Source organism: Malaya genurostris, chromosome 3 (assembly GCF_030247185.1).
Source record: "Malaya genurostris strain Urasoe2022 chromosome 3, Malgen_1.1, whole genome shotgun sequence".
NCBI classification, from domain to species: Eukaryota; Metazoa; Arthropoda; class Insecta; order Diptera; family Culicidae; genus Malaya; species Malaya genurostris.
Window position 1 is genome coordinate 291,794,647 of NC_080572.1, and position 27,562 is coordinate 291,822,208.

The 27,562-nt window shown below is 37.6% G+C and overlaps 1 protein-coding gene across 3 annotated transcripts; it reads left to right on the forward strand.

The window, feature by feature from the left end:
• On the forward strand, positions 1-27,562 carry LOC131434778 (klaroid protein). 3 transcript variants are annotated; one of them, XM_058601910.1, is made up of 7 exons: positions 1-168; positions 6,844-7,049; positions 7,113-8,005; positions 8,067-8,264; positions 18,534-20,147; positions 20,471-20,583; positions 20,763-27,562. In XM_058601910.1, the coding sequence occupies exons 2-7, from the start codon at positions 6,904-6,906 to the stop codon at positions 20,979-20,981; spliced, it is 3,183 nt and encodes a 1,060-aa protein (XP_058457893.1). In that variant the 5' UTR covers positions 1-168; positions 6,844-6,903; the 3' UTR covers positions 20,982-27,562. The 3 variants fall into 3 exon arrangements, with proteins under 3 accessions (XP_058457893.1, XP_058457895.1, XP_058457894.1); XM_058601912.1 differs by lacking the exon at positions 1-168 and adding an exon at positions 201-379; XM_058601911.1 differs by lacking the exon at positions 1-168 and adding an exon at positions 6,643-6,756.

The window sequence follows — 27,562 nt, forward strand, 5'->3', positions numbered from 1 at the left end:
CGTCTTGCAAGCGTTCGTCGATTCTCGCTCATCATTCGCTGTGCTTGTTTTCGGATCCGTAGGTAGTATTTTTCTGCGTCTTCCGTGAAAAATCGCGTGAAAAGCGGTGCAAATCCGCCGGAACGCTAGTGTTTATTGTCGCACCAGTAACCGTAGTGCTAGTGAAAGGTAATTGTGATGTTTTGTAATGGAAAAATGTTAATTTTGTGCGTTTAAATTGAGCTCGAATGTGACTACCCAACGCCTGCCTGTGATTATACACTGTCGTCGTAAAGAACAGGAAGAAGAAATATAGCAAATAAGGGCCGTACTTGGGATGGAAAGCTTTGGGCAGACGGAATTGATGGATCAATGATTTCCCTTGGTAGAAAAGTAACAGGTTAGCTTGGTTAGAAATTTGGAACACAAAACCATCCGAAAAATGATGGAAACGTATGTCGCTTGTAGCATGGATTGTTTGGCTGTTGAGTCCCCCTTCAATAAGCTGGTGTTTTGATGTTCCGTCTGTATCCCGCGGGTGACTGACGATGGGTTTATTTTTAAACCACGTACGGTGCGTATGCTATCTTGAACGAAAGCATAATTTGATTATTACTAATAAACATGGGTAGGTAAGTAGTTGTGTTTCGAGACTGAAGCTCATCGTGTTTTATTGGAATTTTCCATTAGAACCTCTCGTTTTCGAGTGGATTAGCTCTTCATTAGCATTTCTTGGAAAAATTCAAATCAACTTAGTAGGCCAAAATTGCCCGTCTTTATCAACTCAAGAGCGCGATATTTTTTGTCTTATCTCAGCAAACAACGGTTCGAGTTTCGTCTCATGTTCGGAAATAAAAACCGAATTTGTATGCGTTGAGTGGCTTATCGCATCCTCAAAAAAAATCGTTACCGAAGTATCATCACTTGCCGCAGGTCGATGACGTACTTTTGCCGATTGCTATAAAAATAAATCGCCAAAGGAACGCTTCGCGACTTCGTCCAGTGTGGTGCGTTTGAAGCACAAATTTGCATATTTTGTAGAACGAACGCATGGTAATTCGATGCTCTTGTCGTGGCCAACACAACTTTGTGGGGGAGATCAGTGTTCGATGAATACTAGTAGCAAGATTAGCAAGTTGGCGGGGGACTTAAAAACGTGATCTTGATCAACGCCGTGCCGTGTAATTAATGCTAGCTATATCAGTTACAGTGCAACTTCTGATGTACGGTACGATTCTGATCCTAACTGTACCTAAGTTGAACTGAGATAAATCATCGGTGCCATCAACTCGTTTGTAAACAAAATCACGTAACAATGTAAACAACCGTTCAACGGTTTTGGTGTTTCGCGCGTTTACGCTTCACTCGTATTCGAGTGTGTTTGCTGACCTCGAAGGGTTTCGTCTAGTTTTGAGGCCATCGGTTTATGTTTTCCCGTTATCATCTTCGGGGAAGGGCTGTCGGAGTGTTTTGGTGCTAATAGAAGTGGTATGACATTCGGTTATAATCTAAGCTTGCCATGGTTTCTTCCTACAGCTGAGTGTTGGTAGTCATTATTAATGAAAATATCAGATAGTAGGCCTTGGTGGTAGACATGTTTTTTTTCATCTGCAAAATTTTCGTTGTGCAGATTTTGTCATTAAATTTAATTTTGAAAAAGATTGAATCTAAAAACTCGTAATCAAAGATACGTTTATCGACGTCGAACCATTGTTAAGGTAAGGTGCTGAGCATTGAAAGCTGGAATTTCAGTAACATTGAGCAGGTGTTGTATTCTATAAATTTATCTTTGTGATAAACTAATGTCGTTTTCGCTTGATATTGAACCTCACACTGATTAATGATAATTTCAGTGTAAATGACCGAAATGCCACCGGATGCCGAACAAAAGGTTCAATCACTATATGATACTTAATGCCCTCGGTATCTTAGAGCTTATCTTGATACTTAATTAAACAAAGCGTCATAACTATACAGGGCATTGGCTTGGGTAGTGCCTACTTTTCAAAGGATAAAAGCGTTAGAATTAAAACTGGTGGGTGGGTAATGTCAGAGACATAACTGGAGTATGTGAATGCGAATGAAACAAACATCAATAATCGTTCATATTTGTTGATTGATTGTGTACATTTTGCAAGTTTCACCGCTTTGCTTTCAGAATTGTAACGGAGCGTCTATATTAAAGTATGACTTATTGACGACAAACATATTCCACCGCAGAGTTAGACAAAGCGGAACAAATGAGAATAAAAATAGAACAAGCTATGTTTTTTCTAGTTTTATTCACTCTAGGGGAAAAAACTGCAAAACTATGCAATGTTAATATGGGAATATTTCAACTTCAATTTATCCGATGTTGAAACTGTTTAGTACTTTTTGCCAACATTTATTTCATTTAGGGGTTAGCCAAATTTTGTGCAAAGGTACATAACCGTTTTTGTTATTTTTACGTTTCGTCTTTGACTCATCAGTGCAGAGCAGTTCAATGTGGCTAACCTATAAATGACCAACCCTGCATCGGCCAGAAATAGTCGAAAACACGTTTTCGTTCGGCACGTCAGAGAAGACATTGCACTCTGTTGCAAAACAAAAAGTGTTCTGTAAGTAGCAAAAACTTTACGTCTGCTTAGCGGTTCAAATTGAACTGTCGAGTTTAGCACTAAGCAGTTCATTTTGAACTGCTCTGCACTGATGAGTTAAAGACGAGGCGTAAAAATAATAAAAACATTTATTTATCTCACCAGAAACTGAGTTTTGAACATTCAGGAACTGGGTCCAGGTTCCAATTCCAAGGAATTCAAGACTAAAATTTTGAAATTGTATTCAGGCAGTATTGATTTATTTCAGACAATGAATTCAGGAATTGAATTGAATTTTTTTTTCTTTCAAAATTCAGGATAGGAATTCCGAACCTAGATTTCGGCACTAAATGTAGATCCAAAATCTAGCCAAGAAATCATTTTCAAAAAATTATAATTAGGATTTAGTTTCAGAATCTGTTTCAACTTTTGAACCTGTATTCTGCAACTAAACTCTGGAACTAAATTCTAAACTACAATCCTTCCGGTTAATTGTGGAATATAATTTCATTCAAATGGCTGCCTCGGCTGGCCTTGCAGTACGCCATACGGTCGGTCCAGTTTTTTAGTACATTTTCGATTGTATGTAGCTTTATGTCAGCCATGGTTGCACGAATGTTGTCCTTCAAGGCTTGAATTGTCTCTGGCTTGTCCACATAACACTTATCTTTGACAGCCTCCCAAAGATAATAGTCTAACGGCGTCAAATCACAGCTCCGAGGCGGCCAAACGACATCCGAATTTCGACTGATAATTCGATCTTCGAAGACTGTGCGCAGAAGATCGATCGTAGCGTTGGCTGTGTGGCACATTTGTTGGAACCAAATGGTGTCCAAGTCAAGTAACGGGAAAAACCAATCGCTAATCATGGCGCGGTAGCGCTCAACATTGACCGTGGCGGCGGCTCCTGCCTCATTTTCGAAGAAAAATGGCCCAATGATGCCGGCAGACCAAAATCCGCACCAAACCGTCACTCTCTGAGGATGCATCGGCTTCTCCATGATAACGTGCGGGTTTTCCGTCCCCCATATGCGACAATTTTGCTTATTAACATACCTGTCGAGATGAAAATGTGCCTCATCCAAGAAGATGATTTTTTGGCAACACATTCCGCAACATTACCATGATTTTCCAATTAAACCTGCACTATTTTCATGTGTTCCTCAAGCGTATACACAACCATTTTCCTTCAGCGGAAGGAAAAAACTAAGTTTCTGTCAAATCAGAAGTGACATTAATTAGATGGCGGACCCTGTATAAGTAGAAATATGGTCAGCTTTTGAACACTTTCTGCTAAGTCAGTTTAGTTTCAATCAGTAATATTATTTCATCAATTGATTGGAAATATTTCTACGTAATGATTTGAACCTTCATAGCCATGTATTTTTTATTGTATATCATTGAAATGTCAATTAATAGCAAGCAGTATCCTATTTTGTGTGCCAAAAATCTCCGTCATACCGGATTTCCCTGCCATATACGACGGTTTTGAAGGAGTATGCGATATATCAATGGCAAAGCATCGCTCTGATTGGTCAATCGATGCAAAAGCGAAGGTGTTGGAAGCACGCGAATCTATAAATATGAGCGAAATTGAAGCTAACGTTTCAGTCCTACGTTTAGCATGCTAGCGGTAGGTTGTTACTACTGTGCATACAAAACTTGAACACAAATTTGGCGAAGAGAAGCTTAAATATCGATATCCGTATCGCAAGCATATACAAACATATAATTGCATACATTTGGGCTATTAATGTAATTTCGTCGGCTACAAAACAAATACAAATCACGACAAATAAAGTCTATGTTCTTGGTTCGCGTGTTCGGTGTTGGTTCCTAATAAAAATCAATCTAAGCAGACTCACGTGCATTTACGGATTCAAAAGTCTGACGATGAATTGAAAGGTCGATCATTAGAAATTTTGGTTTCCTTGTTCCACATCAATGGCTCGAACAACCCCATGGAGCTGGTCCTTGTAGTTTTTCTCATTGATTCCAAAAGTTCGAGAAAACTTTATTTTTGATTTATTTAGGGTTATCACACTGTTGAGAATGTACTCATAAATTGCTGATCATATTTCTGATGATATGGAATCAGAATTATGTTGTTGCGTTTTATACAACTAGAGATCAAATCAATCACAAATCATCAGAGCTTTCTTAGTTGTTATCAAAAACTGCACAATGGAAACTAATTTTGATAAATTGAAATAATTTGGATGCTTCTGTTGAATTTTTATTAAGTTTTAGAATAAGTATTCAACACACTTGAAAAATTGATAACAAAGTCTCAAGGTAACATCGGGAAAATTTTTAATAAAATTATTAAAAATTGTTAGGAGCCTTCATATTTTTAAGTTGGCTAAAGATTGCCCTCATTTCATCATAATTTGTGTCAGTAATGTCGTCTTGAGACAATACTTGTGATATGCTCATACTGCGGTGAGATGTCGACAGGACTCACAAAATTGGAAAAGTTGTCGAGTATTTGAGTTTGGTTTTGGTTTCTGAGAATCAGTATAGAATCTTAGAGAGATTTAGAATATGGATTGATTTGTTCAGTGAATCTATGTTTAATTTTCTTTTAAAGGTCCTCAACTAATCCATAGTAGGATCACAAGAACGTTGATATTGATGTAGATGAAGGAAAATTGAATTTAGTTTGAGCTTTTCGAGCTTAAATAATGTACTGATTAAAAATATCGATATTTCCCAAAACAATTTCAGGGTTTATATAGCTTTCGAAATGAGATCTGTATCCTAGCCGATTAGTTCTAAGGGGGTAGAATATATAACTAATTGAATTAATCGTTGCTTAATTTGAAACCCTGAATGTTATTGGTAGATAATTTGAGTGAAAATCAGTTCACTACAAATGTTACATTGATCTGCTAGAATCAGCTCAATTGTGGAATGATTTCTCATATAAGATAAATTAGTTGGACTATTTGGAAATAAAACTGGCTAAAAATCAGCGTCAACTCTCATCTTGAAGAACTCGTACTTTCTGATTACTCCACGAGAGATGTTTATCATTTAGAATCCTATTAGGAACAAATAGATCGATATCTTGTGAGTTTTTACAGATATAATTTGATTTATTTGCTCATCAACGCATTGAAATCGTAAATGACTATGGTCAAAGAGTTCAAGTCATTCAATCTTTAATTAGCGAACCTATTATAATGTTTGTTTTTGGACATGGGATATCTGTTCCGATCCGGTTCCGTCACCTTCGATTATCTAAGATACTTCTTCAATTTATTTAATTGTATTTTCAAACATGTCTATAACGGTCAAAATCAGTGTTTTAAATCTGGTAACTTAAATAATTCAGTGTGTTTTTCTTTCGCTAGTGTCGAGGGCATAGCCTAATGGAGAATCTGATATCAGAACAAATTGGCTCAAATGGCACGTTCCCCTTGATGTTTGGAGATTTGTGCCCAAAAGGATTCTTCTGATAAAATTTGTTATCGGCAGTTGTGATTTGCAACGATTTTCCCGTTTATTTAGTACAAATAGATATCAGTAAACTCGAAGTAGGATAACAAAGGTATTTTGGGTCACTTTAGGTTACATGGGTTACTTAACATCGATTAAATCCATAAAGTTTGTTAGTTGGGCCAAAATACCTCTGTTACCCTAGACGAAAATCGATTTCAAAAAGAATACTACCACTTTTTTTAGTGTAAACTAAGATTTAACATAGAAAATGTCCAGAAATGTGTGAAATTGGGTAAGGTTAGGTTTTTTTCCGACCAGCATTTTTCACATTACATTTTAATTTTGAAATCACCTCAGATTAAAAAATTGTCTTCCACGTCTTCTATGATTTTTCTAAATAATTTCCCCGTTTTTGTCAGAAATCGTTAAAAAGGTGAAGTAATTTGAAATTTTGCTACCGATTTGACAGCTCTTTCTGAAAATATCTCTAAACAAGAAGCGCCTCTACATTACATTTTAGCGTCATTTGACAGCTGTTAGGTTGAAAACGGGGTTTTCTTCTGCATCAAGTAAAATCATCCAAGGATGCTATGATTTTGATCAAAACACAAAACGCTGGCAAGTGCATCAAAGCTGAGAAAAAAATGTATTGGAAAAGTCTTCATGCATGGGTCGAAAAACTTTAATATTAGCTAGTTTTACGTGATGAGAAACAAAAAAATTACTTTGCTTTACAGATACGAGTGGTAAATTGGTAAACAGTTCAATCGAGCTTGATGAAATTCAATGCCAAACCTAATAGCAGTTACTCACTCAAATCACCTTTTTCTTCCGTTTGCAGAAATCCATTTCAAATGTGTTAGAAGCAATAACTGCATGTTAAACAAAAGCCACTATAAGCATGGACTCCCAATCGAACGAACCAATCCGTACTCGGTCACGGTCAAAAACACCGGGGCTTAGTCTGCGCGTAAGTGCGGATAAAGATGTTAACGGAGATACCGTTGGTAGATCCGACAAGAAATCGAAAAAAGCCCCCAACGTTACGTAAGTAGTAGATTGTAGATGATTTGTCTTGTCCTTTTTAACTGAGCTTCATTCGAATTATAGCACCATTGAGGAGGAACTGAACTCTACGAAAAAATCCCTAGCAGCTGATGGCGGCGCCGGAGCACGATCAATCCGTCAGACGCGCACCGTCACCTCGGATTACTCTTCAGATGGTGTTTCACCGGATAAGGGAACTTTCAAACAATCGTCCAAATCAATCACCATCACCATGTCAAACTCCGCGACATCCAGTTCTTTGATGAAAACCACCCAACAGCTGTCGTCGTCAGCTCCAGACAAGAAAGAAGTCCGTCAGAACGAAATCAATCGAGTGCTGGAAAATACCCAGGCGGCCATCCTTCGAACCAGCACTCCGAAAGCGGCTTCCAAAGGGCAGAAAACGGTTACCCTAACGCCGGAGGAACTGAAACAGCATGCCGCCTACAAAGAGTACAAAGAAGCCGGCGAGTATTGGAATAAGTTTCCGAAAACCGATTACACCTACTCGGAACTGTCTCCACACCGGAGAGAAATCGTGCCGGGGGTTGTTGCCATGCCGAATATGTCCCGTCCTGGTTTAAGTAAGCACACCGAACGGATCAACGTTATGATCCAGCGGAATCCCACGCAGGAAACGTACATACGGCAACGGTACGCTTCGTCGAACTACTCGAGTGCGGGCATTTCCGGAGGTAATTTCGCTCACGTCGACCCGTACGATTCCGGAGACGAGCAGTTGGATTTTTCGCGAGTTTCCAAGTCAAATAGCCACCGCAATAGCTACTGGAAATCGTCGGCTACCTCGTCGCAAGTGCAGTTGGAGCACAGATCGATCATAAATCGATTTTTCCTCGCTATGGTGAATCTTTTCTACAGCAGTGCCCATGCGATTTCCAGGACGTTCAATCGGTCGGAGCACAATTTGTACTACACGAGAATTGAGGATGAGAGAAGTGAGTATCGTGTGTGTTTTTTCTTCACCAATAACGATTTCAAATACAACCATTTTTGTAGGTTTCATCATCAAAGTTTACTCGTTCTTTGCGTCGCTTACAACAAACATTTTTAAGAAAATTTATTTACTGATCTCATCGGTCCTATTTTTGGATACCTGGCTGCTTCAAACGGCAAGCAGCGATGTACAACAGGGACGTCGCAAGCGGAAGTTTCTGCTGCTTCTATTGATCCTGCTACCGTTCCTGTTGTTTGGAGGTGAGTTTCCCTATCGTAACCCTGCGTTACGGCTTTAGGCCCAAGCCTCAAATACCTCAAATGTTTTCTTTTTTTTTATTTTATTTCTTTTCCAACATCATCCACAAACAAAACAGGAATTTATCTCTACCTTGATCCCACTCCGCTCCAATCGTGGCGCGAAAGTCTTGCCAACCCTCTGTTGAACTATGACTTCAAATTCGACCTTCCGATCGATACCGAAGCGGCCAAGTTGTACGCCCTCGACAAATGGGACGGTGTCACCGAGTTCACCGGGTATTATTTCGATCATTTGAAACTATTCTCCGCAAATGCGATCGGAGAGGCTCGCAAAATTTGGCAGGAGAATGTCAACAATCTGTTTTAGAATTTCAAACTAAACCCGGCGGGCTGCGTTGTTTCTCGTTCGATTTTAAACCACTTTGCCAGTATAATTATTAACGATTATTTCGAAACAAATACTGTACCTGAACGTCAAGCCGTCGAGGTACTTATTTTGCATGAATCAACAACGAAACAACACAACTGTACTCACTGCTCATTGAAGCATTAATTGTAGCATGAACAATATTAATACGTTTAGTATCACAATACATACATTTTTTTATTGCCATTTGCTGCCGAGAAGGATAGAGAAAGCAAAAACCCCCAGTTTCATGATAATGAGTTAGAATTTAGTTATAGTCCGGGGTAAACGGAAACGGTTTACCCCGGTCAGAAATGTGCATTGTATTTTGTGTAAAGCTTCCGTGCTTCACTGTTTCGAGTAAAGCAATTGTCAATTAATTCCTAACGTCAGTTTGTATTTTGTCCACTCAGAGTAATAAATTTCAATGATAAATAAATAAATCCTTTGTGTTTTCATTCTGTCAGACGCGATTTGAAAAAATAAATACAAGCTCGGAAGCGCGAAGGTAAGCATTCTTGTTCGATTAGATACTGCCGTGTTGCTTTCTATCCTTCTCCTAAGCAATTGATTGGCAAAATTTACAGTTGTACTGTAGTTGATTTGGGTGTAGAGTTTTGGATCGAGTGATTTTCGAGAAGGATAGGTAGCAACAAATGGCACCTTCTTTAACATTATATATAACGTGGTAACACATAACTAACATCGTGTGACTAGCTAAGGGTTTTCGGGTATTTGGACCCGGAACCCGACCCGAACCCGAAGGGTACGAGCCGGGCCCGGGTTCACAAAAAATATTTTGGGTTGAAGAATTTGGTCTACTCAGCAATATAAGTTAAAAATCACATATGGTTCAACCCTTCGAATGTAAAGCAGAGAGGGAATCGATGTTCTAAAATTCAGCAATATAATTCTGATACCTTTTACCTGGCTGGTTCTTCAAAAGCATCAATTTCTTCTAATGTAAGTATCTGTTAGCCAAGAAACGAGAGGCTAAATCTTCTCCATCTGGTTGACCATATGTTAGTTTTACAGGTAGCAATCCTTCTTAAAATTAACACACTTCAAACGAAATTCGCTTCCTTCAACGACTTGCTACGACTCTGAAGGTTTTCAATTTTTGTGGCGAATAATATAAGAAACTTAAAATATAATTGATTTTAAATAATCATATGAATGTTTTGAATTAGAATTTATTAACTTACTTTAAGCTTGAAACACTTTTCGACGATTTTGCTACATCTGGCATTTCCTCTTCCTAGCGGTCGGCATACGTTTGGTCACATTAATCAATTTCGACTACTTCAGGTGCGAATAGTTTGAGGTTTCACGATGTACGAGCAAAATTTTGACACGTTGCTGCTCTTCTTTCGATGCCATTTTAACAACCAAGAAGTCATTATCAACTACCGCATCTCGCCCAAAGACAGACTAAACATGTAGATCTAGAGGAATATTGCGCACATTTAGAATTATCCGAAGCATTTTATTTCGAGATTTTACGATACTCTAAATTACAATGTCCCAGTTCGTTGTTATGTGGAGATAATTGTTAATAGAAATCTTCACCTATAGATCGGTACAATTGCGAAGTCAAAATCATTAAACGTTCGTTTACTAGTAAGGTAATTTGCAAATCTGAATTACTGTTATTTAGCTGTTTTTTTTTTTTTTTTTTTTTTTTTTTTTTTTTGTTTTTTTTTTTTTTTTTACTTCAAATTATGTATAATTAGTGGCGAAAACTAATGGGATGGCTTTTTTTGTCTGTCTCACATCAAATTTGTAGCAAAGCTATTACGACCCTTGAAAAAAAATACACATACGCAAAAAAAATGTCACTTATTTTTCAGATGCAAAATCATACAAATATTTTCCATAATATTTTGCACGTAAACAATACTATTCCCATACATAATATTTATATGCTCCATAGAATGAAAACCATTGTTGGTACGTTTTATGTGTACTCCAAGTATTTATCATGGAAACGTCATGTGAACTTCACTTACATATTACAAGAGCATCACATGCAACTTATTTGAAATTGGCATAGCTTTTATTAAATTTTCATGCAACTTTCACGTATTGTTATAATATTAATCTATCGTCCCACAAGAAAAGAACCCAACTGAACATGACAGTTTCTCTTTGTTTACTTTATCTTTCACGAATTATCGGATTGATTTAATATTGGATGTTTAACTCTTCGCATAGTTTTCAAGTCAAAACCACAAATTTTCGCTTAATATTGGAACCTTTGAAGAAATTTCTTTCCAGACTTCGTTTTGTCGTGAATACGACTTACTTTACTATGGGGTGCCTTTTCAAAATTAGCCATATGGAAGAATGGGCAGAACTTAATCGCGAATATCTCGACTTGTATTAATGGTAGCAACATAATTCTTTCACCATTTCATCAAAAATATGATCAGGAATTCAGGATAATATTTTGAACAGTGTGCGATAACCACAAACAACTCAAAAATTAAGTTTTCTTAAAATTTGAAAACAACGCGGAAAACTGTTTACTTTCGCTTGGGTTTTTCGCGCAAGGACGACGATTTTGAGATAGTCAGGCACATATCTTCAACTGAATGCGTATAAAAGGGGAACCGTGGTCGAAAATCGATCATTTCTTCTTGTGCGTTCGATGGAAGCAGACGTCGTGGGAGTGGAATCATCAACCAGCAGCGAGAGAGAATGCACCTTCTGCGTGGTTAATAAAAACCTCAAACGCTCAGGTCGCATCTCTCATTCGCTTGCTGGCCATCGAGGCGCGAGGACCAGCCAGCAGCAGCAGCGGGAGTTAAACTTTCCACCAGCAGCGAGAGAGAATGCACCTTCAGCGTGGTTACAACCTCAAACGCTCAGGTCGCATCTCTCATTCGTTTGCTGGCCACCAAGGCGAGAACCAGCAGCGACTGAAACTGGATTCTGAGTGTTATTGGATCTAAATTTAGGTCTTGAACTCAGGGTCCAGTTCTCTATTCCAGACTTCTATTCGGTTGTTCTTAAAACCATAATAATACTCCTAAAGAATTATGCGGAATTTACTTTACTGTACCTCTATACAACCCATTTTTGTCGTGAATACGACTTACTTTACTATGGGGTGCCTTTTCAAAATTTACCCTCTGAGAGAGTGATAAGAATCAGAACGCGTTCTAAGGAAGAGAACAAAATATCTGCTGCTGTACAACAAATCGTCCGGGAAAAATGTTCCGAAAAGTGGTGAATATCGCAGTGAGTTCCTCAATTTGGTCCTTGTGAATGCTAGAAACGAGTCCCTTCAGCATATTGATAGTTTCTTTCAATAAAATATGCAAATCCGAAATGAAATAATCGACATTAAAATTCTGTATGCGGCTATTTTTATAGCCGTTAGGACCGCCCATTAGTGAAAAAGCTACAAACGAAATCAGGTAGAAACAAGCCTCTCAACAAAACTTGAATCAGTTTGGATTGTATCGCCACTGCGAGCAGATGTGTTTTGTGTCGTCTGCACGCTTTCGACAAGAGCGATTACGTCACAGCTGCCAGTCATTAGCATTGGGAAAAAAACAACGGTGGAGAGCATTGCACAATATCAGCCGTTCTAATGGCTCTAAAAGTTTTCTAAAGAACTATTAGGATTTGTTGTTTGCAAATCGTAGGGAAATATCCTCAGTTTACTACAAATCAAGAACAGTTTGCTTAGATTTGTGCACTTTTCGCTGTGTGAAATTCACAGTAATCGAGATCAAGTGAAGCTTTCTTTGTTTTTGCGAAAAATGTGAAAAAGGGGAATGCGTGCATAATTCATACAATTGATATTCGGAAGTGTTAAGGAGCATGTCAGTTGTTTTCGTATTCACGACATCCAGTTATGTCTCTGATATTACCCACCTGCCTTTTTTTATATCATTTATTTCACCCCATTTTGGTCGTTCACCGAGGAGATAGAAAAATTTGACCGTTTTAGCCTACAAAGTTTTGTGTTTTTTTAATATATACTTGTTTTTTTTCTGCCTGTTTGTTCGTGGCCGCGGGATCCAGACTTCGTAACATAATAATCGAATGTGAAAATGAACAAATAAGGGCGAATCTATCTATATGAGCAATTCCAGAAATGCTTAGCAGATCATCCAACTCGATCTTCTCCGATTTGGATGAAACTTTGCACATGGCTTCAGTATGGCAAACCATAAATTTTGAACCGATGGAGAGATCAATCCGACTCACGACTGATTGTTAAAAAGGGCGTATGTATTTTTGCATATCACGAAAATTGCCTTTTTCAAATCGTTGTAACTCGGAAACCGTTTATTGTACAAAAACGGCGTTCAGAAAGAAATTGTAGGGAATCTATTGAGCACTCTAAAAAAATATACACTGAAAATTTTATTTCTCAATAATTACAAAATAATCCGAAAAAGTTAAATAAAAAAAAGCATGGTTTTAATTTTTTTTTGATAATTTTTATTTTAAAGCTGTTATTAAAACCTACAGATTGATGGCTATCCAATCCGTGCCTTTTGAAAAATGAAGAAGTTACAGCTAAAACATTTTACAGATATATTCGAAATTTCAAGTTCTCGTTGAAAGATAATCCTTTAAATAGTAGAATATTATTCTACAGGGTCAAGGTAATAAATTTGTTCATGATATCCTTTCTTCTAAAAGTAGCTGTCCTTGAGATACTTAAATATTTAATTATAACACCATTTTTTTATATTTCCATGAATTGTTTATTTGCTTGCTATATCTACAATTATTACATGTACATGAATGTTTTGCCGATTTTATTTCTCTCTCATGTTTAGTTACGTTACCAGGGAACTAAAATGGCGCCGCCATAGAAATCGATCTACCTTCACAAAAATAACATTCACTTCATTTTTATCGCGACAACATAATACATGGATCAATAAGTCCCGAGACTAACAATGGAAACAACATTTTTTTTTGCAAAATTTTTTTTATTCATCAACATAATCACCTTTTTGGGTGATACAATGGTTCCAACGTTTTTCCAATTTTTTTATTTTTTTTAATGTGGAACACATTTTTGTTTTATATATATAGGGGTGCAAATTAGAAACTCGAGAAAAATACACGTAGAAATGAGGTCAGGTTTTGAACAATTACAGCTCAGTCAATTTTGTATCAATTATTAATATCATATCACCATTTGATTGGAAATATTTCTACGTATTGATTTGAATGTTCATAGCCATGTATTTGTAATTGTATATCATTAAAATGTTGATTATTAGCTAGCAGTGTCCTATTTTGTTTGCAAAAAATCTCCGGCATACCGGATTTCCCTGCCATAGTCGACGGTTTTGAAGGAGTAAGCGATATATCAAAGGGAAAGCAGCGCTCTGATTGGTCAATCGATGCAAAAGCGAAGCTGTTGGAAGCACGCGAAGCTATAAATATAAGCAAAATTATAGCTAACGTTTCAGTCCTACACGTAGCTTGTTAGAGGTAGGTTGTTGCTAGACAGCAAAACAAAATGTGCCATAAAACGATTTGAAGCTTTAATTGCTATGCTCTGATCTTGTGTCATGAAAGATTGGATGAAATCCCATGTTATGTCGTTTCGCCTGAGAAATTGACCACTACCCCAGGGTAAATTTTGAGTGCATAAGGTTAATTTCTTATTTATATGAGATGAACTCGATTGATGATGAGAAAAAGTGTATCGCTTCAACCGAAATCGCAGAATGGTAGTAATGGTAGAGAAACGCTATAAAAATAACTACTCGCATACAATACTTGAACACAAGCTTGGCGAAAAGAAGCTTAAATATCGATATCTGTATCGCAAACTTGTATAAACATATAATTGCATACATTTGGGCTATTGATGTAATTTTGTCGGCTACAAAACAAATACAAATCACGAGAAATAGAGTCTATATTCTGGGTTCGCGTGTTCGGTGTTGGTTCATAATAAATACTAAGCAGACTCTCGTGCATTTGCGGATTCAAAAGTGTAACGATTAATTGAAAATGTCGATCATTAGAAATTTTGGTTGCCTTGTTCCACATTAATGGCTCGAACAACCCCATGGGGCTGATCCTTGTAGTTTTTTCATCGACTCGTTGCTGTTTTTGTTCAATCGAAAGCAATCGCGGCTACTTGGAAAAAACCTTTTTCATGCTCAATTTTTCATGAAGGATTGTAAATACACTTCCATATGATATCTGTGTCATCTCAGCAATCTCACGGAGCTTCACTTTACGATCTTTCATTATAATTTTTGTCACTTCACTCACATTTTCCGGTGTAACGGCTTCCACAGGTCTACCCGAGTGTTCCGCGTCATTTGTGTCGGTACGACCACGTTTAAACTCGGCTAACCACCGACAAATCGTTGCTTTTGATGGACAAGAGTCCGGGTAACATTTTTCAATCCATTGTTTCGCTTGCACGGTGTTTTTACCCATTAAAAAACAATGTTTTATCAAAACACGAAACTCGGTTTTTCCATTTTTTAAACTACAAAACGACTTTACTCCAACCTCGATAACTCAGCTGTTTCTGGTCGGATCGACTTAAAATTTTGACCCGTTTCAAGCAAAGGTTAGTACTCTAGAAAGACGTGGTTACTGGTTTACTACGAGCGCCATCTCTGCTTTAGTCTCGGGACTTATTGATCCATGTGTTATATGTTTTTATGCACTAATCGCATCTAAATTAAATTATCTAGACATTGTCAGAATACGATTTTGTGCCATGCTTTTGAAGACAAGATATTCAATGAACAAGTTAAAAGACGGCGTTTTCAGCTATGCAATTCTTCCTTCAGGAAAAAGACTTTCCCGACCGCGAAAGTCAATGAATCATCGCACCGGTACATGAAGGTGGTGGTACGGAAGAAGAAAACACAACACGAAATGATCGAAACAGTAACAAATAAAAGTGGTGGAGGTGTTCTTATACCTTGTAGATCGACATTCAAATCTTGCTTGGTATCTCTCCCACATGCTGTTAGTGTATTTACAACTCTTAGGACGACTACAGTACCGCTGGTCTAGTGCAACTGAATGGAAATTACAATAGTTGCATTCGTCTGCTCGACCTGTGTTTTGTCAGTCAGGACTTAGTGATGTATTTACTTCTTCTGCTCATCCCGCCATCATCCGAAACTTCACGTTAGGTTAGCGAATTGTAAACGTTGTCGTTCACGAGATCATTGCTTAGACTGTCTATTACGATTACAAGAAAGGTAACATCAATGCTATGAATCAGTTCCTGTTTTCGTTGAACTGGAGGTCATTACTGGACGTCGTAAACCAGTTTATCACTCTTGATCTAATCATACCTTGAAGCTATATAAGTGCGCCAAGAGATCAGCTTAAAAAAAAAAACTCGATGCTACCATCGCTCCAGCTGAGATCTAGTCACGTGATACAAAAATCTGTATAGACGCTCATTTACTTCGTGTGCAACAAAATGTGAAAAATAACCCTAAGAGCATTTGGAATCACGTCAACGAACAGCGTAAGGAAAGTGGATTACCAACTCATATGGCACTCGGTGAACTTCCTAGTCGATACCTGTAATCTATTCCGGACGCACTTTAGTAGCGTTTTATGTAGAGAGGTCTTCAACAGTCTTCAAGTATCTGAAGCAGTCATTAACGTTCTTTTTCGTTCTCTTATTGGACCTCACCCTCTTATCGCAACGACCATGATTATTACAGCTTGTTTCAAATTGAAATACTAGAAACACAGAACCAGATGGTATTTTTTCAATAGTATTGAAAAGATGCCTGAACAATCTCCTAACGCCACTGACAATACTTTTCAACACATCTCTCGAGTCGCGAATATTCCCCGAATCCGGGAAAATTTTTTTCGACGTTTGTAATAGCTAAACTTCTAACGACTTGGCTTTTACAGTGCTCTACTGGAATGGATGCAGTCATATCTAACAGGTCTGTGAAAATAGGAAACAGGATAATAACACCATTTGCTGTTAGTTCTGGAGTACCTTGAGGGAGTCATTTAGGACCGTTTATATTCATGCTGTATCTCGATGATCACAACTTCACTCTAAAATGTTTCACGCTATCATTCGCTGATGATTTCAAACTATATTATCTAAATGGCCAAGATGACGCATGCTATTTGCAAGCTCATTTGGATGCTTTCGCAAAACGGTACTGAATGTCTCTAAATGTTCCGTTATATCCTTCTCTCGGAAGCGCTTAACAACTATATATGACTACAATCTCTAGCCAAATGCTCTTAAACGTGAAAGACTTAGCAGTTCTTTTAGACGAAATGGAGCATGAGAGGTAAGGCAAACAACTGGATTTAAAACAAACACGTTGTCTCTATGATCAATATTCAGAATGGAATATTTTTCATATTGAATTTTTTGTTAGTGGATATTGAAAACGGAACGAATTCCTTAAAACTAGCCTGCTAGGAACAAACAAACTAATTGTAACTGAACTTGTCGAACCTCGACTGAAATAAATATCTATAAATAGAATAATATATTGAATGAGGTTGAATTTTACTCCAATCCGACTTCTAGGGTGATGAAGGTAAAAAACTGTTCTAACTTTGAGCACACGAAAAAGTACGAAATTTTCAAAACAGATTGTAAAACTATTTAAACTTGTATGCCTATCTATTTGATGACTGTTCAAATTAACTCCAACTGCGACAGTCTCCAAATTCCGATTCCGGAAGTAGTTTTCCGTAAAGTCCAATATGAAACGTGGATTCTGGAACTATTCTAAAACTGATTTTTGGAATTTTGGTATTCCAAAACTGAACTTCAGAACCTGGACTGAAGGCCACCTGAGTTTTGAACTTAATTTTAGGTTTAGAATTTAATTTCATAATTCAGACTCAGAATTTAGTTCCAGAATAATCAAAAGTAAAAACTAAGACTCTAGAATCTTATTCCGTAAACGATATAATAATAAGAAATAAAACGATATAATCTTATTCCAGATTCGGCAACTAGATTTTGAAACTGAATTTAGAGTTTAGTAAAATTTCATTCTGGGACAGAATTTTGAAACAGAATTCAAGATATGAATACTAGATCTGGATTTTGGATCACATTTTTAAAATCGAACAGCGCCGAATTAGAACCTGAATTTAATTCCTTTATTCAGTTTCAAAATTAAGTTCCTAAATTCAATTTTTGAGTTCATTTCCAGGTTTGGAATTCAAGCTCAGTATTTAGTTCTAAATTAAATTTGGAACCAGGATTCTTAAAATATGTTCATTTCCAGGATTCTAAAACTAAATTCATGAGCTGAATTCTTGATCTAGATTCTGAACTTGAATTTTGCATCAGCTTCAGTTATACTTTAGTATAGATTTGCAAAATTCACGCAATCAATCAACTGATACGAATTGATTATTGATATCCGGAAGTGCAAAAAAAGCATGTCAGTTTTGTTTGTATTCACATCTTCCAGTTACGACTCTGACATTACCCACCCACCTTTTTATCTTCTGTGAGAAATGCTTAATATTGCATGAATCAGCTAAATGCTGCCCGACACCTGTCGAAATGGATGAAAACGAAGAATTGATTCATTTGGGTGTCGGTTTGTGCTCAGTGCGCTTTCGTCTTCGATTCATTAGTACGCTAGCATTCATTAGCCACCGCGAGGTGGCATTGGCAGTTCAGACTAAATTGCTAATGCTAATGATGAGCCGGAATAAAAAAAGGAAAACACAGGAGCGTAATATCTTGACGGTTTATTGAATCAACTGATAATGGATTTAAAACAGCTTCCATATATTTTGGTTACTTAATTTTGTATTAAACAAACTCTCTCTCTCTCTCTCCCTCTCTCCCTCTCTCTCTCTCTCTCTCTCTCTCTCTCTACCATCCTCAGCATACCTTTTGGCAGACGAAGATCAAACCATCGTTCTGCCGGCCTCGAGGCGGGCCTCGTTCGCACTATCTTCGCTATCGAACGTACTGCCGGCAATCAGTGGCGACGATTTGGATAATTTCAGGGTCAATCTGTTCCAGAAGTTGGACTGGCGAGAGTCCAGTTTTTCCTGGCGATCACTGCTGCCAACGTTCAGTCTAAGCTTCTGGAGTTCTTCCGGCCCTGATGCGCAGTACGAGAAACTGCGAAGTAATTTAAAAAATACACTCAGCAGAGAAGAGTATGACAACCTGATGCAACACATCGATACCTACATCGAAGGACTTTTGACCGAAAAGTATCTGCAAAAAGAGCAACAGGAGGCGAAGGGGAAGCAATCGGTTAGTCCGGAAGTGACACTTCACATTGCCAGTTTGGTTCAACAGAATTTGAAAGAGTTCAGTTACACGCTAAGTCAGGCGGATGTTGATCGTATAGCAGAAAAGGTTAGAATAGAGCTGCTGGCTAGTTTCCCAAATGTGTTCAGTCGAGACACAACGGAAGACGAACGTAGCAAACGAGAAGCGAAGGTCCAAGTTACGAAGGAGACGCTAATTGAGCTGCAACGATTAATCAAACAGGAAATCAGTATCACCAACAATAATTTTGTGATCAGTGAACAGCAGTTAGAGGATATTCTGGTGAAGATTTTATCCTCGAGAAAACTTGAAGAGTTGATTGATTCCAGAATTTTACGGCAGACGAAAGATTTTAAGACCCAACATGAAACTCAAGCGGCGTTGATTGAGAATTTGAAGAATGAGATCACCGAAATCAAAACTCACTTCACGGAGAAACTGATTGCCAGCAGTTTGATGGTTGAGGATAATATGAAATCGCTCCGGGATAATCAGGATCGGTTGGCAGATCGAGTGCAAAGCTATCGCATTGAAAACGATGAAAAGTACGTTCAACTGTTGGCCAGCATTGACGAGCGTTTGGCGGCGGCACAGCAGGAACAGTTCGCTGGACTCAATAGCGTTATCAAGAAGAACATTGTGACCATTATGGGACTGAATGTGCAGGAAGATTTTACGGATGAAGATCTGAAAACTTGGATCAGCAACCTTTTCGTGGCAAAGGACTACTTGGAGAATCGACTGAAAGAGTACCAGGTTGGGGTCAGTGCTCTGATCCAGCAAGAGATGGAACGATCTGCCGCAACGCTGATGAAGGAAATAAGTGAAAAGATTCAGAAGGAAGTTCTGGCCTCGATTCAGTCATTCAAAAACGAAGTGAACATTGATGCAAAAGCAGGTGGAATGCAAACGGAAAATACCGATGGAGTTGATGGCGGTGGTGGTGGTCTTACCGAAGATCATGTACGAAGGATTGTCCGGGAGGCACTTCGTATCTATGATGCCGATAAAACGGGACTGGTGGACTACGCTCTTGAATCAGCGGGTGGACAAATTCTATCCACTCGCTGTACGGAAAGCTATCAAACGCATTCGGCACAGATTTCCATATTCGGAATACCACTCTGGTATCCGACCAACACACCGAGAACGGTCATATCTCCGACAATGCAACCCGGACAGTGTTGGGCTTTCTCCGGGTTTCCAGGATATCTTGGTGAGTAGAGTTTTTTTTTCCATTTTGCTTACATCGATTAGAGTAGCTTATTCTAGAAATTTTATAACGGGCAGCGGCATTAGGAAAAAGATAATACCACGAACACTAGTGTAAGTTGATTGACAAGTTGTGTTTCGAAGAATTAGTATAGTATAGTATATACCAGCATCGATTACACCGGATTCACTGGATATTTTGTATAGTCAATTTAACAATTCCCGTTCATCATGCCATCAGTTATCCTACCTATCTACCAAAATCGCTTACCGTAAAAATGTGTCGTAACGCTTTCTATTTCTTATTTCTCTCTTGGTTACTTCCAGTCATCCAGCTGAATAGCAACGTAATCGTGACTGGCTTCTCGCTGGAACATATCTCTAAACTGCTTGCACCAAATGGACAAATTGATTCCGCTCCGAAGAATTTCTCCGTTTGGGTAGGTTCCGCCGTATTGTGCATGCAAACCGTAGTAGAACAGCAGTCCCCCTTATACATGCATGCCATTCCATAATTTCTACTATCCAGACAACCGCCATTTCGTTTTCCAGCTGCTACGACCAAAATTTTGCTTCGTTGCCATTGCTAACCGTTTTTTTCTTGTCAATCAATCTCTAGGGTCTCGGCAACGAGAACGACCCGCATCCGATCCTGTTGGGTAACTACGTGTACGAGGATAACGGAGCGCCGCTGCAGTACTTCCCGGTGGACAACCCGAATCGCCAGGAGCTACGGGGAAGAGCGTTTCGCATTGTCGAGCTGCGAATTGAGTCCAACCATGGCAATGAGAACTACACCTGTCTCTATCGGTTTCGAGTGCACGGCGAAAGGCTGTGAGGAGCTTTCCTGTAAACGATGTAAATATTTGGGTGGGACAGGGAAAAAAGTTTCTAATTTATTTGCTTAGCTAATAAGTCGTAAAATTTTGGTTTCGATAAAAACCATTTAAAAATTGAACAAAAAGATGGTGCAATATTTACCATTTTTTAGCGCGGTTATGTTCTCGATTCGAGAACTAGTTAGTGTAAAACCAGGAACCAAATGTTAGATATCTAAGCTTAAGTTTGATAGAAGTTTTTTATTCTTGCATAAAAAAAAGCATTTTTCGAAAGCTTCAATTTTCGTTGATGTTTTCGAAGAATTTATCATTTCATCATCATTTATCGTTCGCACTGCTTTCCTCTGTTACTATTAAAAACTAAACCCCATATTTAGATTTTATTTAGTTTGTTTGGATGGAATTGAATGTTTTGTGTGATGTTGTTTTTAGCCTAAATGTTGAATGATGTTTTTTTTGTTTAGAAAGTAATTAAGCATAAGTTATTCAATCTATATACTTTTAGGTTTATCTTAAATGGAAGTGAATTAAATAGAAATAAAATTTAAAAAGAAACTGTTGGTGAACGTGAACCAAAAATGATGGAAAATGCCTACAACACTACTTTTCCGGTGGACATTGGAGGATTTGAGGAACTGTCAAGCGGGACCGTCGTGATTCGAACATCCGCGGAATCTGTGATGATGATTGAAAAGTGTATGAGTTCACAAGTATTTCAAAATGGAAAGTTTTTGACCTTGACCGTAAGTTTTCATCACCATTTTTTATAACTTATCAGCGTATAATTTGGATTTCAGTTAGTCCCATGAAAAAAACTCTGGTGGCATCAAATCCAGTGATATTGGGGGGCAGTCAAAATCACCGATTTCCGATATGACTCGTCCGGGGAGCAATGGTCGTAACAAATCAATTGTTAATCGAGCTGTATGGCATGTTGCACCGTCCTGTTGAAACCAGTAGCCATTCAAACCATTTTCACGAACAATGGGCATCATAAAATCACCATTAATTATTTTCGTTGCTCCATCATCGTCTTGGAATAAATAGAGACCAATCACCATATCCGCACAAACACCATACCAAACTGGAACTTTTCGGTCGTATAGAGGCTGTTCCTCCATTAACTGAGAGTTTTCAGTGGCATAGAATCGACAGTTTTGCTTATTAACGCATCCATTTAACGTGAAATGTGCCTCGTCTGACATGATGATTTTTATTTAAAGTTGGCCTTGTTTTGAATTTAAAGCTGAACAATTTCAGCGCGTTGTTATAGTGCTTCCACTTTAAATGGCTCACCGTGGTGATGTTTCCAAACATTGCCACCGTCAAGCACGAAGAAAAAATAACGCTGTCCTTTGTTTTAAACCTATTTCATAAATCATTTCTGTATTGAAAGAATCGTAATAGTATGTTCAATTCAATTTGGAGACGTCATTTCTAATGTTGGGTCAAATTTCATTTTATTCGCTGGATTTAAATCAGATTGGTTCATTTTATATAGCACCTTCAGCTCTATCATTTTTCTTATTGTATTTGAATTAGTTCTCTGACAAATTAAGAAATGTGGTTTGGAATTAAAACAGCCAGTTAATAAATAAAATAGTTTCACCTAGAAGCATGTTTTTCTTGGATTGGCTAGAGGGTGACAAAGGTTGTTAACTGAATGGACTGTATATTGTATGCAAACCACGCTATCGTTCATGTTTGCTATAAAACACTTTCCATACAATTTACTTGAATCCGGACGAGGAAGATTTGTTTGTTTCCTTCATTGCACGCAGAAGATGTTGAACACCTTCTTGTATTTCATTCGTGTGTCTACTAATATGCCTTTCGGCAGATTTAAGACTGGGAAGCCGCATATAGGCTCGTTTGAATGTATTAGAATTATTACCGAAAGTTAAGAACAAGTATGCTGCTATATCAAGTTCGCACTGAGTATATCTAACACCATAAGTTCGTTGAAGCTTGGAGCGATTATTGATTTTGATTTGAGCTTTGAGTAAAGCTATCTTCTGTTTTCACTGAAGCACGAAAATAATTTATTTGAAAATTTTTTAGTTTCTATTTGATTGAAAGGAAAGGCGGGAATTGAATCGATGTTTGTTTGTTTTGTTTAGATTATAGAGGTTTTAACCTTAAGGTCATTCGCCTCTTCGGGCCAGAAAAACTTTCTGACCCTATGTGCGGGGTTGGGAATCGAACCCAGGTGGGCTGCGTGAAAGGCATCGAATTACCCATCACGCTATACCCGTCCCCAATTGAATCGAATGTTTGTATAAAAATTATTTCGATGAATTTCAAGAAAACTCCCACATTGACTGTTTACTTTCCGCATTTGAAAAAGTTAGTTCTGTGCAGAGTTCTGTGCTGTCATCATTGAAATGGACTAAAATAGAAAGGTATAGTTCTGTCAGTAATAAATAAACGACCAGTGAAAATTATTACCTTAACCTTCATCAAGTATTTCTTCATCTGCATGTCCTTCATTCGATGCATTTATTGGTTCGATTAGTTCTGATATGTTTTCGGTATTTGTTTCTAATGAACCCGATAGGGAAAAACTTGAATCTTAAACAGAGATTGCCTTCAGTACATTTCAATGTTCAATACAATGAACTTTGGAGCGTTACTGTTTAACAATGGTGGTTCTTTTTCGTTGGTAGACTATCGGAAAAATAGCTTTATTTTGGAGTAGCTTTCAAACATTCTTTAATTTCGACTGTTTGAAATGTATTGGGATGTGTTTCGAAATATTGGAAATAAAAACTGAAAGAGGGAACAATTAATTTATGTTTATTTTGTAATTGATATTTCAGTTATCATGACTGGTTTACCTTTCATCCATTATCTTGAATCAATGCGAATGTTTACATAAACCTCACTTGAAGGCCGCTCTCTCATTCAATTGTAAGAGATATTTTGTTACTTAGGGATAAAATGACGGTGGGTAAACTGAAGTTCGGAAGAAAGAGAAACGAATGAAAGGACGGGATGATGCCCATTCGGTGCGACAGCAAAGGATGTGAGTTTGAATGTGAAGTTTACTGCAGTAGTGTGATCGTCAGTGTGTGTACACATTCGGTTTCAATTGAACTGAATGAAGGTTTACAGCAATGTACAGGCATCCCAAGCTAAATTGAGTTGGTATGTCGAGCAAAGTTGTGAATGTGCCAATTTCCTTGACCTTCCATCGTGAGATCGAGAGATTCCTTCTCTCACCATTCTCCTGACAAATCGGGTATAGAACTTCTGTACGGTACTTTCCGGCGCCATTTTTAATTTGATACTGGATTTAATTTCGTTTCCAATTGATCCATAAAGTGATCGTAATTTGAATCATTGATTCCTCTAAAAAATAATAAGGTTTATCAACTTCTTTTGATTTTCGACTGTGAAGCGAAATGCAGCAAAATGTGTTCATATAATACATTTCATCGAGCGCTATGTAGGCTGCAGGAGTGGATTTCTTCGCCTTAAGAGAATATTGGATTTCTTTTCTTTTCATTACATCTGCTAGAGCAAGTAAACATAACATTTTCCCTTCCAAAAATTGAAACTTTTCGGGATCATTTGTAAAAGTTGAACCATAAATATCAAGAAGAGGAAATCCGCCACATCAAGCTTCCGGCATGTTAACGGATTACTTCGGAGTTCAATTTGGCAAGGGACTGACTACAGAGATTATTTTTCTTGAGAATATTCCAAATATGTAAATGGTTGATTGGTCCATATTCAGATTCCAACGGACTCCAAAAATAGGTCTGTAATGAAGTATAGGCTATTTTCCCGTCTTACTATGGGGCGCCTTTTCAAACTTCGCCCTGTGAAAGAATGGATAGAATTTAATCGTGAATGTCTCGAGTTGTACTAAACGTAGCAGCATAATTCTTTTTACATGCCATCGGAAATATGATCAGCAATTTGTAATTAAGTTTTCAATAGTTGTGAAATAATTACAAATAACTCAAATATTAAGTTTTCTCTAACTTTTGGAAATAATGAGTCAGTCAGTCCCGATGTTCTCTGCTGAATGAGTATAAAAGGTAAATGTTGTTCGAAAATCGTTTCTTTTTCCTAGTGCGTTAGACGGGACTGGCCGTCGTGATGAGCCGTCTTCCACCAACATCAGTAACAATGAACCTTCTTCGTTGTATAATGCATCAAACGCTCGACATTAAAATTCTATATGCTGCTATTTTTATAACCGTTAGGTCCGCCTATTAGTGAAAAAGCTACAAACGAAATCACGTAAAAAGAAACCTCTTAACAAAAATTGGATCAGTTTCGATTCTATCGCCACTGCGAGCAGATATATTATGTGTCGTTTGCAAAGCTAGTTTCGCTTCTGACAAGAGCGATTAGCTGCCAGTCGTTTGCCTTGGTGAAAAAACAACGAAAAGAGCACAACGGTGGAGAACATCACACAAAATCAGCCGTTCTAATGGATCTAGAAGTTTTCTAAAGAACTATAAGGATTTCTTGCTCGCAAATAGAAGGTAAATATCCTTAGTTTAGTGCAAATCTAGAACAGTTTGATTAGATTTTGTGCACTTTTCGCTGTGTGAAATTCACAGTAATCGAGATCAAGTGAAGCCTTTGTTTTTGCGAAAAATGAGAAAATGGAGAATGCTTGCATAATTTATACAATTGATCAACTATTTGATATTCGGAAGAGTTAAGGAACATGTCAGTTGTTTTCGTATTTACGACATCCAGTTATGTCTCTGACATTACCCACCCGCCTTTTTTGTTAATCTCTTGTACCAATATCTGATTAAAAATTATCTCGATAATTTTCCTAGATTCTTAGTTTATGCACTTTTATTTGATCCTGGGTGCATTCTACTAAGAATTATGGTTAAATGGGTAAATAAAATTAACAAGAACAAGAATTTGCTCGTATTTTCCAGTAAATCTAATCAAATCCTAGATTTCGCAGCACCACATTAGTATTTATTTCTGAGTGCATCCAGTTTACCGTGTAAGCCCACAGTACTCAATCACTGAAAATATACCGCATTTCTATGAGTCGGTGTTGCACGATACGCTTTGTGCGATGATTCGTTCAATTCATGTGTTTGAAATTTTACGTGCCTTACTTTGGCACTCTCATAGTAAAAGACTGGCGAATACTTCTTACGTCATCAAACGAACTGTTAATTTCCTATGCTATAACATAGGAAGAAGTATTCGCCGATTTGTCACTATGACAGTTTGTACCTAGAACTAAAACAGTTTTCTTAAAATGCTCTTAGAATTCAGCATATTTCTAAAATGGTAGATATGTTTATGGCCACGATATCAAAAGCAAGATTGCCTAAATAATTTGTCCATTCATGATAATTTGCACAATATTTTTCTACGTTTTCAAACAGCATTATTCAACGCACAATGTTTCCAAGTTTTTGGAAGATTTTTGTTACTTTACTTCACACTCTTATTCACTGCTGATTCAGTTTCACCAAACGAGGTTCTACAGCCCCTTTGAAATTGATCAACACATATTTTATTATCAATTCCTTGGCATCTCTACTTATTGTTTTAAGTTTTCATATAAACTGAGTAGATTTTACTCAGAATTGACTAGATGATAAACATTTTTCGACGGAAAATTTCTAGCAGAAAATTGACATCACTTCAATTCGAGTTTGTTTTGAACATCAAACTACTCAAATTTTGAGTAAATCCCTATTTGTGCAACTGAAATTAGCGTGTAACCGAAATGCTTGTCCGTCACTATAGTAGAACACCAATAAACCGACGATACCTTTAAGTAGATTAGTTTATTTTAGCATAGTCTAATAATCGCGTCGCACCAAATCTACATTGGAGTCAAACCAATTTAGAAAAATCATATGAATATATGGGCTTTAGGAATGGAAAATTTCGGCAATTTAGGATAACGCTAGGGAGCCTACTTTGATGCGGAACACGAAAGTTTCTACTTACGATTGCCTTATCTAGATATAAGTAGGTTTAAGTTAGCTATAGTTCTGCAACTAACAGAAATTCGAATACCGCAACATAATTGCAACATCTAGCCACAGAATATATATTCGCTCTCTTTCTCTATTGATTTGAGCTGACTATCGAAAATAAAAACAAAACAAAAGGAATTGTCCCTTCCGTTGTCAAATGTGTAGCCACCCATTGACGTTTACCATTTTTAGTTCCCAAAGTCATTAGTCATTCATGTGTCTAAGTTGCATAATTTGTCCGGAAATGAGTCAATTTCGTGAGTTTAGAATGTATTACCGGTAGTCGTAAGTTTACCATCATTAATCATTAATGTGTTCGTTGTTTCGTGTTTCGATTAACGGTTCGTTTAGGACACGTAAAATGTAGTACAAAGTAAACGATAACTTGTGTACTAATCCGTTCATAAAAAAAATCCATTTCGCAGTATCCAAATTTGTTATGTAATGTTTTTATCCTATCCGCAATTCAAAAATTTTTTACTAGTAGAAGCTCTTTTATGTAACAGCACCGAAGAATTTTGTTCATTTTACCCAATTTCCGGCTCACTGCAGCAGTGAGCTGATTTTTGTTCAAATAAAGCAACTCGTATTGAATGCAA

Bases quoted from the DNA above. Each gene is read 5' to 3' on its own strand.
- LOC131434778 (XM_058601910.1), top strand. From the start codon at position 6,904: ATGGACTCCCAATCGAACGAACCAATCCGTACTCGGTCACGGTCAAAA. The intron at 8,265-18,533 runs GTGAGTTTCCCT...TACCATCCTCAG, and splicing joins ACCGTTCCTGTTGTTTGGAG to CATACCTTTTGGCAGACGAA. The intron at 20,584-20,762 runs GTAGGTTCCGCC...ATCAATCTCTAG, and splicing joins CGAAGAATTTCTCCGTTTGG to GGTCTCGGCAACGAGAACGA.